Raw genomic sequence first — 15,508 nt, forward strand, 5'->3', positions numbered from 1 at the left:
ACTGAGATGAGCTTTAATGTTCTTTTTGGTTTTCATCTTGGAACTCTACCATGCAGGCCATTTTTGCTCAGTGTCTTATGGTGGAGTCATGAACACTGACTAAAACTGACTAACACTGAACACTCACTAACTGAGATAAGTGAGGCCTGCGGTTCTATGGATGTTGTTGTGGGGTCTTTTGTGACCTCTTGGATGAGTCGTTGCTGCTCTCTTGGAGTCATTTTGGTATTTGTGGATAATGGCCGTCACTGTTGTTCACTGGAGTCCAAAAGCTTTTGAAATGTCTTTTGGAACTTTTTCCAGACTTATTGCTCTCGATTAATCTCACTTACAGTATGTTAAGTTTTAATGGGGAGCAATAATTTATTTTTTTTCACGCAGGGTGTGGAATATTCCGTGGGTGCATGAGTTTTCCCTGTGTACTCCGGTTTTCTCCCACATGCAAAAAACATGCATGTGGGGTTAATTGGCTGTTTCAGCATGTGGGCATACCTATACCACTGTAGATATGTGTGTATGATATGTAGATATATGAAGCTAAAGTAAAACCCTTAAAGGCCGCCGCACGTTCCATTGTGTTTTATAGTCGTAGTTCCCGGCACTGCCACTAGATGTCAGCCAAACGTCATGTACCCCTTGCCAGAATAACTGCACTTTTGCTCTTGTCTTACACCCACTTTAAAGGATGACAAGCCGTCGCTGCTTGTCAGTGTTGGACATCCTCAACGCACGTTTGATGCTGGACACCGAAGAAACAACAGTCCTGATGCGTGTTGAGCCCAACAGCGACGCGTAATCCTCCGTCGTGCCCGACCGAGAGAGGACATACCGGGACTCGAGCTGAAACACACAGCCATAGCCGATCAGCTACACAATAATACTCTCCATTGTAATCGATCCGTCTGGACGCAATACTACTCGACCCGGATGACCTCAAGGGAGTGACTGCGGAGAGAGTCCTTATCTTTAATAAGGCAAAATAAGTACCGTGTGTGTGTTTGTTTCCGCAATCAGTAAATAAATGAGCGATGCCAGGGGTGACAAAGTATAATTTAGTGGATGACTCCCACGATTTGAGGATCCCCATGCATAACGAGGAGGTGTTCCAGCATGGAGTCTGCTTTGAGGCAAAGGTAAGAATCCTTGCAACAGTTACTGATGCTTGCTCATTATCTCACAATATGCCAGACATACTCAAATGTCACATCTGCTTTCATTTTATTAGGATTTTTTTATCACTAACTTTCTTTGTATGGACCACTAAGCTCCCGCAAATGTAATATATTTCCCACAAACGTGATAAAATTTGCCTACTGCAAACGTAATACTGAATTTCCTGCAAATGTAATAACTATTACATTTGCAAAAATTATTACATATGTTGGAAAAGTGAAAATCTGTAAATGTAATAACTTCCCACAAACGTAATATGAGACTAAATAATGATCTTTGTGGTTGTTGTTGTTGTTGTTTGTTCTTTCTTCTTTTTTTGTGGAAAAAAATATTATTCAAAGAGTATGATTTGAATACATTAAAGGAATCTTTAATTATTAAATTATAATTTATAAATTTTTAAAATTTTAAATTAAAACAAGATAACATAATTGTGATAATTGCAATTGTTTTTAAAAAATTATTACTCTTATTATTATATTTTATTATTTCTTATGATTATTTCTTCCCTATACACACAAAATCTCACATACAATAATATACTGTAACTAAAACGCACATGTACGCCCACAAACAAAATGTAATAATAAAAAAAAAAATTAAAAATTCAGTATTACGTTTGCAGTGGGCAAATTTTATTACGTTTGTGGAAAATTTATTACATTTGCGGGATTATTACATTCAAAACTGCAGATTTGTATTACGTTTGCGGTTTATTACGTTTGTGGGCAGTTATTACGTTTGCGGGTGTAACACCCCGTTATAAGTCTGTGAATTTTATGTCTTTGAGTTATTGCCGTTTGACAAGTGGGGAAAAGTTAAACCGCTACAATTTCCCCCCCAAAAAAGTGTATAAAATCTCCTATTTTACAGTACATTGGCAGCTTGGAAGTAGGTCGTCCTGGCAGCCGGATGGAGATCGTTGCTGCAATGAGGCGAATCCGGGTAAGTCTAAGGAAACACATTGCTTGTTCATACTTCCTGTCTCACCTTAAGCACTCATCCACACTCCTCATAAGAAACTACATACTCATTCACTTGGCTGTAATGAGTCATTAAATATCATCCACATCGTGATTTCATTCCTGAGGTTTATGTAGCACACTATTTGAAAAACCAACATCTTTCAGAGCTCTGGTCCACACAAGGCCGAAGACTGCAGAGCAATTACTTCTCACTGCAGTGTGAGGGAGGTACACACACACACACACACACACAGAGGAAAGGATTTACTAGCTGTTGGGCATCTCTGAGATCTAATCTAATATCCAAGTTAGTGAGGCCATGTCCGCAGTGACAGCCAAGTGAGGACTTAATCCTTATCTGGTGTGTAGTGATGCTTCAATGTTTCAGCTCTGTAAAATGCTCTGTCATCTTTGCAAAGCAGAAAAAAAAACAAAAATCTATCCATTGACAAGTGTCTTTTGCAGGTTTTTCCATCTAATTTGCAGAAACCCCTGGACAAGCTAGTTCATATTCAACACTCCACATAAGAGGGCGTTGTGAATGATCAGTTATGGCCCGTAGATGTCACGAGTGTGACCTCCATTATTGTCATTTTACCATTTGAGCCATTCCGTTGTACTCTCATCTTCAGTGTGGTGCATACTCGTGCATTTTGTTGTGAGAAAAACACAAAAATCACACAACTCATATGTAAGAAAACATTTAGCTACCAGATCCAGTTGATGCTATTCATGTGCTGCGTTGTGACTGGAAGAATAAGATGATGCATGCAAACTGTTGAAATTGCTGCAACATAATGACTCACTAGAATTATTACCATATACTCTCTTTTTCATGATATCTACAAAAAAAACATCTTAATATCGCCATCACAACTCCTTCTCTGTATGAGTGACAGGAAGAAAACCTCTGACTCGTTGTTTGGTGTCACCAGCTGGTTTGCATGAAAAAAAAAACCTTTTTCATACTTTCTTTGAGGGAAAAAATATATAGAGGTCAAAACAGTATTACACCATTGCAAAAATGCCTCATATACTCCATATTGCTTTATTCATATTTAGCAGGCACGGTCTCTTCTCATAATGATGAACCCTTAAGTCTTTTGCACATGATAACCAACAGTACATGACTACATATCACTTAATTGTAAATCCATACAGTAACTGAGCACTAAATACTGCAAAACCTTGTTTTTTCTTGTTCATTCGTTGCCACAACCGACACATAATTTTGTTTTCATATTTTTAGACATTTGTCTAATACGTCTATGATTTATTGTAAAAGTTATTAACAATATATTTAAATAATTTTCTATAATTTGAAATATTGTACATGAAAAAAAAACATAGGAAATCATTCATTCATTCATTTTCTACCGCTTTTCCTCATGAGGGTCGCAGGGTGTGCTGGAGCCTATCCCAGCTGTCTTTGGGCGAGCCAGCCAATCACAGGGCACATATAGACAAACAACCATTCACACTCACATTCATACCTATGGACAATTTGGAGTCGCCAATTAACCTAGCATGTTTTTGGAATGTGGGAGGAAACTGGAGTACTGAATGTGAGTGTGAATGGTTGTTTGTCTATATGTGCCCTGTGATTGGCTGGCGACCAGTCCAGGGTGTACCCCGCCTCTCACCTGAAGACAGCTGGGATAGGCTCCAGCACTCCCGGCGACCCTCGTGAGGATAAGCAGTTGAAAATTAATGAATGAATGCATTTTATTATGGTAATTTTACATGCAAAAAAAATAGTACTGTTTCTCACTTTCTTGATCAAAGTGCTGGCACTCGCAACTTTCTTTGGCCCCGTGTCTTGTTATTTGGCAATCACACTCAATTCAATTGACACTGAGTCAGCAAAGTGTGCTATGTTTGGACACTAAATTTTGCATAACGATACAGTATAGAGCAGACGGACTATGCAATATTGTACGAAAACCGAGAATTTGAAAATCATATGTCGTACCTAAACCAAGGTTTGACAATATTTGAATATAAAGTATCAAAAATGCAACTAGAAAACACTGATGCTGAGTTTTATTGTCAGCTGGAGGTACCATAAATACATCTAACGTTCCACCTCATCTGCTTCTGACAGGTGTATGTGATGGTGGATGGCATTGCTTCACTTGTTATGTAGGACGAGATGGAAACACACACACACACACACACATCACAGGGGCTGTGTGTCCTTCACCTGAGCATATTTGATCCTGACTGCATGTCAGAAAAATTCCCACACCCCCATGAGTGGCGAGTGAGGGCATGACATGATATATTATTAAATCTTGTGGATGTTATACACGCCACTGCTTATTCATTGACACGACCGTCACGGTATACTTACCATTCAAGTGTACTGTAAATAAGAATCACTTTTTTGGGAAATCCTTACAGATGCATGTCATGAAGCCCATGTGACAGTCTTGTCAATATTACCACAAAGAAAACATGTTGAAATATGTAAATACAGCTCAACCTGTACTGACTCAGTGGGAGCCTCATTTGATGAATTAATCATCTGATATTTTCAAGCATGCATGATTTCAAATAATTCTGTCATCTGTGGAAGTTCAATCATTCATCATGAAGAGGGATGAAAGTGTGCCGAACATCTCTGCCACCCACTGTGAAGTCTCCAATTTGAAAGCTTAAGCATCCTCCAGAAGGAGAAAGTGAGTGTTTACTCGAGCTCAGATTTCCTCTGAGAGGACGATAATCAAAAAGTGTCCCCCGTATCTGCATGATCCGTCTTTTTTTTTTTCCAATATATCATCTGTCACTGTGTAAAGAGATCTGTCTCAGCGGGAGCAGGCACTTTTCATCGCTATCCTAATCGGAATGTTGGCATGACCTTAAAATGCTCATGTTGATGTTTTGTTTTTCGCAGTATGAATTCAAGCTAAAGAACATCAAGAAAAAGAAGGTCAACATTGTTGTATCGACGGATTTTGTCAAAGTGATATTGCGGAAAAAGAAGGTATGTCCCATCAAGTTTAATTTTATTACTGCATAAAATGCCGTCTCAGTAATAATGTTTCATATTTAACAGCGAAAAGGATGGACGTGGGATGAGAATACCATCTTGGTGTCAGAGGATCCAATCTACAGGTAGGTACTTTGGACTAAAGGGGTATAACGATTCCATTTGTATCACGATTTGTATCATCTCATTCACTGCAATACCCCGAGTATTAAAGAAAAGTAAAGTAAAGCAAATATCATACCACAGTGAAGCAAAAATTACGAGCCTTAGTGATGAAAATTCACCTTTTCTTGTCCCAACAGGATTTTTTATGTCTCACATGATGCCCAAGATCTAAAGATCTTCAGTTACATTGCAAGAGACGGTGAAAGCAACAGTTTCCGCTGCAATGTCTTCAAGTCTAAGAGGAAGGTGAGTTGAACTTTTATATTGTCTGGTATATAAGAAGAAAAAAACAATGTCAGTAATCAGTGGAGACTTTCAATTAGGTATGTCCCAATACAATACTAATATCCGGGGAAAAAAAATAATAATAATAATGTGTTTTATTTGTATAGCGCTTTTCAGAGTACTCAAAGACACATTACATTGAGTAAAAACAGAGTAAAAGATGCATTAAAATACAATATTCATTCAGAGCTAAAACAAGGCTAAAAAACAGGGCGGGCGCAGCAGTCAGGTAAAAAAAAAAGTCAGACATTAAAAATGGATTTAAACAGGGGCAAGCATGGAGTGAATGGGGCAAAGAGTTCCAGAGGGTGGGGGCAGCAATGGAGAAAGCTCTGTCTCCCCAGGTTCGGAGCTTGGTCTTACAGGGGAGTGCCAGGCGGTTAGAGTGGATGAAGACTATTAGTATTAGATTATATTGGCTTGTAAAAGCCGTAGATTCCATACTAGCCAGCACAGGAGTAGTGGCACTATTTATTGTTAATGTCCGAAAAAGAAGATATAAAACTTGTCATGCATAATTTCCCCGTAGTGGCACAGATCCGGGGGAATTTTATGATGACCAACCCCATCGCATAATGTATGCTAACCGGAAAATGTATACAAATAGAGGCAAAATAAATTTGATGTAAACCAAAAAACATGCTATATGTATGTGTATGTATTGCACATAACAGGAGCAAACACCTAGTGATACTTTTAGCCTTTTAGCCTTGTTTTTAGCTCTGAATGATGATGTATGGATGTTGTATTTTAATACATCTTTTACTCGTTTTTTACTCAACTCTATTTTTTATTTAGTTTTCTTCACTGTAAAGTGTCTTTGAGTACTCTGAAAAGCGCTACACAAATAAAATGTATTATTTTTATTTTTATTTCTATTACTGTGGTGAGGGCTGCACCGCGGTCGAGTGGTTAGCGCGCAGACCTCACAGCTAGGAGACCAGGGTTCAATTCCACCCTCCGCCATATCTCTGTGTGGAGTTTGCATGTTCTCCCTGTGCATGCGTGGGTTTTCTCTGGGTACTCCGGTTTCCTCCCACATTCAAAAAAACATGCTAGGTTAATTGGCAACTCCAAATTGTCCATAGGTATGAATGTGAGTGTGAATGGTTGTTTGTCTACGTATATGTGCCCTGTGATTGGCTGGCCACCAGTCCAGTGTGTACCCCGCCTCTCGCCCGAAGACAGCTGAGATAGGCTCCAGCACCCGCTGCGACCCTCGTGAGGATAAGCGGTAGAAAATGAATGAATTATTACTGTGGTGTAGTATAGAGCCTGCTGGCTAAGTATCTGCCTGACTTGTGAATTCCTTCAGTTGAGTCATGTGTGTATCCGTGTGGGAAGGCCACTGAGAGACCTGAGAGAGGCGTTACAGATGCGAAGCAGGTGTGCAGTTGGCAGTGTGACATATTGCAGGTGTGATGATTGCAGTCGTAAGAAAGGTGCACAGATTGCAGATGCGATACAGATGTGCAGCCCGGGGGCCGTCTTTGCAGCCTGCAGCAGTATGATGGACTGCACTGCAGCCTCAAATCCAACATGGGCTTCTCTTATTTTTTCCCTGTGCCTGTGTAAGGTTAATTCCCACTCTTTAACTTGTACATGTGATTAATAAAGTACTTACATGTATCCATTTTTCCTCTGTTAATACTACTGTGTATCATGCGCCGTCAACACAGCACACACTGATGCCTACATTGTTCCCACGGCAACCCATAAAGCTATATCAGAGGAGAACACTGATGTGTGGAGGCAACAGATGTCACTGAATCATTTGCAAATTATAACACGGATAATGGAGCTTCATGATTTAATTTCAGTGATTGTTTTTGTTTCATTGCTCGCAATATGAATAGGGCCTGTGAGACAGGCGGGATGAAAATAAAAATAAAAAAATAAAAAAAGTGGCCTGTGTGTGCATAAGCAAATCAGTATCGGTCGAATCAATAGCGACTGATGGCAGACACATAATCGATTGGAGTATGCCCAGTAAGATACATTGTCATTGTCTATAGGGCCCCATTCTCGGATTCCTATCGCTAGTCTATCAGGCTCAGTGTGTGATGGATATAGTACTGCTCCACATTCATTCTCAGCGATGGCGTCACGGATAAGACCATGTATATTCTTATTTGCATAAGTAGAGGACATTTTTCCTCCGAGACAAAGACAAACCCTCTGTTATCCCCTCACCATGGATACCAGACAGACAGCAACTTAGTCAAGGCTGAATATTAATCATCCAAGTGGAAAGAGAAATTATGTGTATGTTTTTTTCTCTTTCTGCTCTTGAAGTCACCACTGCTGAATAAACTCACCTCATTGTCTGGAGCATGGTTAGACTCGGTTCTATCTTCTCCAAGCATGAACAGGAGACAGATCCGCTGATGAGAGCAAATTAGATTTGTTTTCATCAGCTCAGTACATCAAGAGAGAGCTTTAGGGTTCAGCCTTGGGAGGGCCAGCTGCTTTATTTGACGATTCTGCTGCAGTGTTTATTGTGTTTATATTGATGAAGAAATATCACCAATTCAGTTAGCCTTTGTTTATTTTTTTCATCCGAACCGCTTTTTGATGGATTTCTTCACATTAAATCTGCAGTCTCTGTAACTAAAACTAAAAGGTAACTTGACATATTGAAAGAAGAAGGCATTGCTTTAAGTGGCTTTTTGGGATAATGTCCAATATAGAAATGCAACACTCAGTTTTAATGGGAAGCACATAGTACTTTTTTACAATGTATGAATGTGACACTAAGTGCCTCCGTACTTTATGACTTCATTCTTTAATTCAGTAGATATTGTCCCGTTATTTGTGACAATTAAGTGTTGGCGCTTGTCTGAAAGCCTATTTTAACAGAGCCACACACTGCGCTTGAACGCCTCATCGCTTGAACGGCCGCACTGACAGCACAGCAAGTGCTTGATGGATAGGCAGACAGATACACACATTATAAAGATGATTCAATGATTCCCTGGCCAAAATCTGTCTATGATGTCCCAATAAATCTGTCTATGGTGTCCCAAAAGAACCACTTATTCATTCTTAACAGTGAGTCACCAGTGCTTGGATGTTTTGTTTGGGCACTTGGTTCGTAGTTAGGACTAGGACTACTTTGTTACGTAGGTACAATCCTTTTGTGTATTAGCTAGCTAATAGGCTACTAGCAAGGATGTTTTGTGATCATAATACCTTAATAACACAGTTGCACTCATGCAGTGTATTAATAATACAAGAAGACACACGCCATATTATTAACTAGTAAACGAGGCAAAATTTTGCCGTATATTTTTTACGTTAACTGAAAACATGCTAACAGTGGGTTCCGGGGTATGGAGAAAAATTATCAAAGAGTTCACTTATTCAGTCATATTTTTTAAATATATTTAAAACAGACTGCTTTGGAAATCCAAGGAATAGGTGCAGATTTTGGAAGATATTTTATTAATATTATATTTTAAAAATATAATAATATAAAATAATATAATATATATTGTCAAGTCAAACCATTGTCCAAAATAATTTAGATAAGACAAACATGAGAAAAAAATAAAAATAAAAAATACTTTTCATAGCCCTCATTAAGCAAATAACGAATTGTATTAGACTTGCGCCTCGCTAAATAAAAACCAAAAAAACACCAAAAGCATCGAGTGGATCCAGTCTTTCTTCAGTGTGGCTACTCAGCGACCCCCCTTTTTCAAGTTGAGGGGATGCGCAAGGCACGAAGGAACTTGACATATATAATGATATATAATAATATCATCTATAATAAAAATATAAAAAAATATTTAAAAAATATTTAACAATAGTAATATAAATATATTGTTAAAAAAAGATGAGAATGTATACTGTAAACGGTCTAAACACAATGGAAGTTGAGTTACTGATACGCTAACTTTGCTAGCCAGGGTGAACTGACTTTATTGATAGTAGGGCTGCAATTGAGAGGTGGGAAACACTCTTGCTGAATGTTTAATGCTAGATAATGAAAAGAATGATGCATTTTCTCTGCTGGGATAACCTTTAACTCGCCTGTGTTGTTGTATAGAAATGTATGAATAGGTTGATACTGCTTCTGATAGTTATTATGCCCATTTCTGCCGATGTTTCAGCTACGGTGTGGAATTGAAACACATACATTGATGCCTAATTCTCGACTAAATGTAAAATTGGACTTATTGTTGCTGGTTGTTTCCCTTCCTGTCATAGAATCCTGACCTAAGGCAACAGTTGCTAATTTCTGATCTGGCCAATTCATCACCAGAACAGCAAAATCAATACAAAGCAGTTGCAACTTCTGCTGTTTTCTGCTGTCTTCTTTTACCACCCAAATACTCCCCCTCACAGCAGCTATTGCTCCCGTTTTTCATCTTCCTATGCTCCTTTCCCCTATTTGTGTACCTCATTTTCTACCCCGCTGGGTTACTTCAGCTTTCAAACCTCCCTTGCTGTGTTTTGCTGTGGCGTTCTGCTGAAAAACAGCCTGCGGACACACAGAAACACACACTCTTTTTGTACTCCTTCCCAGTCTCAGGCCATGAGGATTGTGCGGACAGTAGGTCAAGCATTCGATGTGTGTCACCAGCTGACACTGCAGCAGAAAACAGATGACCAGGAGGATGAAGACGGGACGGCAAAGGAGCCTGACACAATTCCAGGTGACAATTCTCCTCTCTCTAAGAAAATCCATTACCGGCATTTATTACCTTGCAGTGCTGCAGTGATGGTGACTTGCTTTTGTGGTTTCTATTGGACACAAGAACACAGCATTGAAACAGCCTATATTTGCATTTGGTCTTTCTGCAGCTGAGGAGAGGTTTGCGTTGTCAGAAGAGACCGACCTTGAAGGCACAACAGAGGAGAGTATAGAGTGCAACACTTCATCAGATTTGGAGAAGAACAAAAAGGTCCTTGGGAAAAACGGGAAGGTAGAGACTGTAAATTGTACACAATCATTTTAGTGCCACTGTTCTTCATCCCATTCAAACAACAACACAGAGATGAGACCGGCACCCGCACGGTGACATTTATGGACGCTTTCAGACAATTTATACTCAGCAGACGTTTTATTGGGTTCTCCTGCAGAATCCAAAACGATATGCTTTGACAAAAACAACTCAACTACAGGTCCTCAGTAGATTGTAGACCTCTTACAAGGTTGAACAAAAGTACCAAAAGAAAATGGTGCCACATTGTGGCAAGAGGCAGTTTCTGCAGTCCAATTCACAGGAACCAAAAGAAAAGCAAAAATCTCGGCTCTATTGGATGGAAGGATGGGGAGAGAAAATAGGACAGAGAGCAACCAGGGAGACTGAGAGTACAATGGGCACAGTAGCGACAACTGTTATAGTCCCTCGCTTCCAGTGCCATCATCACAATAACAAGCAGATAAACATAAAGGTGCAATGGTGCCCTGAAAAATCTGGTTTTGAGAAGCAAAGAAATAAAGATGTCATTTTTAGGAAAATTATGCTGTAGAAAAAGATATAATGTTCAGAGAATAAAGTCAAATAAAGTCAATATTACAAAAAGACGACCGGTCCAGGGTGTACCCCACCTCTTGTCCAAAGTCAGCTGGGATAGGCTCCAGCATACCCACTATGCTAAGTGGCATGGAAATAATGTTTTTTAAATAGACTAGAGAAATATTATATATGTATATATATATATATATATATATATATATATATATATATATATATAGAGAGAGAGAGAGAGAGAGAGAGAGAGAGAGAGAGAAATATAGAGAAATACTCTAGCCTATTTAAACAACATTTTCTGTCATATTATCTATCCATCCATTTTCCATGCCACTTAGCCTCATTAGCGCCGCGGGTATGCTGGAGCCTATCCCAGCTGACTTTGGACAAGAGGTGGGTACACCCTGGACTAGTCGTCTTTTTGTAATATTGACTTTATTTCCATAATATTTTGGCTTCATTCTCCAAACATTATAGCTTATATATATATATATATATATATATATATATATAGCTTTTATTTCTCTAGTCTATTTAAACATTATTTTCTGTCATATTATCAATCCATCCATTTTCCATGCCACTCAGCCTCATTACATATATTATATTATAATATATATAATACATATTACATATAATATTACATATTATTACAGAAAAAATACATAATTTTATTGTAATATGAGGAAATAACATGTATGTATGTAATGTGCAAATTATGAGAAATTACCAAATTTGGGGGAAATCAGGTGGAAAACTTTATAATATTATGAGAATAAAGTCTAAATATTATAGAAATAAAGTCATAATATTACAAAATGAATGTTTGTGAATACTATTTATCAAGAAAGTTGAAATATTTGGAAAATGTATTTAAAAAACAGCAAAAATGGTGGAAAGAGTGAGCGAAGACTAAACTTTACCATAACTTTGTTTACCTACAGTATATGTTGTTTCTTCTTAGCATTTCTACACGAGTTTCTACAACAAGCTAGGACACCCCTGATCTAGAAGAACATTTATTTGGCGTTAAAGTTAGGGGGTTGAGGGAAGACCGAATTAGGTGACAGATGGAGATAAGGGCCATGTCGAGTGCACTCTGACAAGAAAGAGGCAGTAAATCCAGTAGCAACAAACAACCTTTCTTGTGAAGCCATCTGTAAGATGATTCCGGGTCAGGTTTCTTGCTGACCCTGAAGATCCTATATAGAAAAATAAATAGAAATAGAAAATAAATGACTAGATTGCAGAGATAGTTAAGAGCAGTCTCTCTTTGTGCGACCTCTCCACTGCAGGGCTCTGATGATGCCTCTCTTCTGCTGAGCTCCCCCGCTGGTAAAGGTTCTGCAAAGCGTCAATCAACCGCAGAAGGACCTTGTTCTTCAGAGCATCAGGTCCAACTATTGCAGAAACAGCTGCAGCAGCAGGAGCAGCATGCACTGGCTGCTTCAGCTCAGGTACTCGAGAAATCCTTGGTACTAAAGAAAAAACTGTAGTTGTAGTTTCTTGGATTTTGTATCGATTTTTTCTGGTTGATTGTGTTCTCAGGTGCACGTGCTCCGAGGCCAGCTGTCTGTAGAAATGTGTGCTCGAACCGAAGCCCAGACCAGAGTTCAGAGGCTGCTGCAGCAGAACACGGACTTATTGCAGCACATTTCTCTGCTGGTCAAACAGATTCAGGAACTTGAGCTCAAAGCCGGTGGACATTTAACATCCAGTGAGTGGAATTGAATATCTATCCTGGCATGTGTGCCTCCTGTAGAAGGGATTTCTGACATCTCCTTTCATTTCTGTAGTGGGCTCCCAGGACAGTCTTCTGGAGATCACTTTCCGTGCACAACCACCCAGGATGCCCAGTGAACCCCTCACTCCTTCTCCATCTACAGGCCCCTTGGTTTCTCTATCCCAGATACACCCGATAAGCGACAGTGCTTGGGTCTCCACCCTCTCTGGGCCGTGCTCTCCAGGCACCACAGGCACTGACACCAGCCCTCTGGGCCTCGGGGGCAACGCAGTCCGTCTGGAATGCTTCCGTTTCTCCTCACGGGGTACAGACAGTCAAGACCAAGGGCAAGGAACGGGGGAGACACCCAGCGATGGCGCCCCAGATGACAGTTCTCTGCTGGGTGAGCAAGTTCTGGGAGCTTTGGAGTTGGTCCGGTTCAGGGAATCAGGAATCGGATCAGAGTATGAATCCAACACGGATGAGAGTGATGACCGGGACAGTTGGGGGCTCGGTGAGGTAGCCGGGCTGGATGGTACCGTTCGACTCTTTAATGTGTTGAATGCTGAGAGTTTGTCAGACTGTTTAGGGGATGAGATGGCCGTGTAGAGGCACTTTACGTCACCCTGCATGTGACGTAATGTGAAGGTCGTCAGTAAATGCATCACAATTTAGGTCTGTACATCCAATCATATCCTTGCAATGGAAAGGGAAGTGTTGACTTTTCCTATTGTCAGGCTTGCAGTGACTTAAAAAATGAATCACCAGGCTGGAAATCCCACTTCTTGCAGACAAGCATGTTAAATAACAAATGTTATATAAGTAGCAACAATTATGGTGTCCAAACCTCTGCAAATGCTAATGTAAAAGGAATTTATTTGATTTTATTGGCTTTTTTTAAAGGTAAATTGAAATATGTTAATGCAATTTGCCTAAATATTATCGAAAGTTTTTCCTGTGTTCAGCTTGCAGTTAAATGTACCATCCGTGTCTGCTACTGTATTTCTTCAAAAAGTAGGTGTGGATTAGGGGTAAGACATTTATAAATGGCATTTATAAATCTGTTTATATTTTTACATCTACCATGACTAGTGGCATAAATCATAGGAGATGCTAATGCTAGTTTATTACTTAAATAATAAAGACTTGAATCAAATGTAATATTCAGGATTATAAAAAAAACACGGGCTGGTGTGGTTAGCGCGCAGGCCTCAAAGCTAGGAGACCCGAGTTTGATTCCACTTTCGGCCATCTCTGTGTGGAGTTTACATGTTCTCCCTGTTCATGCATGGGTTGTCTCTGGTTTCCTCCCACATTCCAAAAACATGCTAGGTTAATTGGCGACTCCAAATTGTCCATAGGTATGAATGTGAGTGTGAATGGTTGTTTGTCTATATGTGCCCTGTGATTGGCTGGCCCGAAGACCGCTGGGATAGGCTCCAGCACTAACCATGACCCTCGTGAGGATAAGCGGTAGAAAATGAATGAATGAATAAAAAACCATGACCAGTCCAGAATGTAGCTGAACTGGGATAGGCTCCAGCTGTCCCCACAATCTAGAACAGTGAGAAAACAGGTAGAAACTGAATAGAAGGAAACAACTGTGAACAAATCAAGACTTGTTAAGTGCATAAAAACTCTTTAGTTTCTAAAAAAAAAGCTTCAAGATATCACCACACACAGTCCACTGTAGAGAATGTGTCAAAACCTTACTAATTAGGAAAACCAAAGCTTTTGCATCAACATATTTCTTAGCTTTACTAAAGCGCCACATGCAGAAAAAGGTCCAGCATGCATTGCTAAGTGCAATTTGTGTAAAAAATTCCTGTGTTTCCCTTCCAGCGTGTGCGTACGTTCAGGGCTCTGAACAGGTTGGCTTCCCCGCCACGGTGCTGTCACCGCGCTGAATGCTTGTTGCCATGCCAACCATACTGTGGTTGTATCTGTGGTAATATGTGTGACACATCCAGCAAGGCTATGGCTGTGTTTGAAACTATCCGGTAGGAAGACTCATTTGCCTGTAATTACACTGTTTTTTATGGTTTGATGGACAATGCATTGTTCATGCTACTATTTGTCCTGTTTACATCATCCATGAGGGAAATTTCCCACTATTTGTGTCTGCTGTGTGGTCCCCCATGTTCTTATAAATATTATTTATTTACAACATCTGGCAGAACAACTTCTGTTGCTCCCCCGCAGGAATACTTCTAGAGAGGCATATAAAACAAATGTGTGCCTGCATAATAGTCTGGCCAGCTGTCGCTCCAGTTTTTCACATGCACGGCTGCAACTCTTCGAATGACTAAACTGTGGACACGTTGTTCAGGTCTTCCAAAAATTGATCCAAATTCTGATCCTCCTCTCTCTTCCCCACCCTCCCTGTTTTTTCTTTGTTGCTCGTTACCTCTAAAGTCTTCACTTGCATCATCTTTGTTAAGTCGGTGTACTACATAAAGTGTACTGGAAAAAAAGAAAGTGCACTTATAAACACGCCGTAAATGTATCGCCTTGTGGAATTAAATATACTTTCTCATATATTTGTATGTGTGCTCACTGCTCGGTGTGACTCTCTTGTATTTGCATACATGTAGCCATTGAACAGTAATATAGTAATCCCTCACTTTCTAAATACAATTTTTACCATTATTAGAGACCTCTAGACATGAACGAACACCCCTATAGTCACTTTTGAACTCATATTACTCAATATATTAAATAT

The 15,508-nt window shown here is 39.6% G+C and overlaps 1 protein-coding gene across 1 annotated transcript; it reads left to right on the forward strand.

Annotated features, from left to right (window-relative positions):
- The first annotated feature begins 680 nt into the window (after window positions 1-680).
- nos1apa (nitric oxide synthase 1 (neuronal) adaptor protein a) lies at window positions 681-15,294 on the forward strand. The gene is made up of 10 exons (XM_058069019.1): window positions 681-1,133; window positions 2,047-2,118; window positions 5,035-5,124; window positions 5,197-5,255; window positions 5,433-5,541; window positions 10,112-10,241; window positions 10,390-10,511; window positions 12,359-12,520; window positions 12,612-12,780; window positions 12,860-15,294. Exons 1-10 carry the CDS (start codon window positions 1,029-1,031, stop codon window positions 13,393-13,395), a joined length of 1,554 nt encoding a protein of 517 aa, XP_057925002.1. The 5' UTR covers window positions 681-1,028; the 3' UTR covers window positions 13,396-15,294.
- The last annotated feature ends 214 nt before the right edge of the window (window positions 15,295-15,508 follow it).

This window comes from Doryrhamphus excisus, chromosome 3 (assembly GCF_030265055.1).
Source record: "Doryrhamphus excisus isolate RoL2022-K1 chromosome 3, RoL_Dexc_1.0, whole genome shotgun sequence".
In the NCBI taxonomy this organism is placed as follows: domain Eukaryota; kingdom Metazoa; phylum Chordata; class Actinopteri; order Syngnathiformes; family Syngnathidae; genus Doryrhamphus; species Doryrhamphus excisus.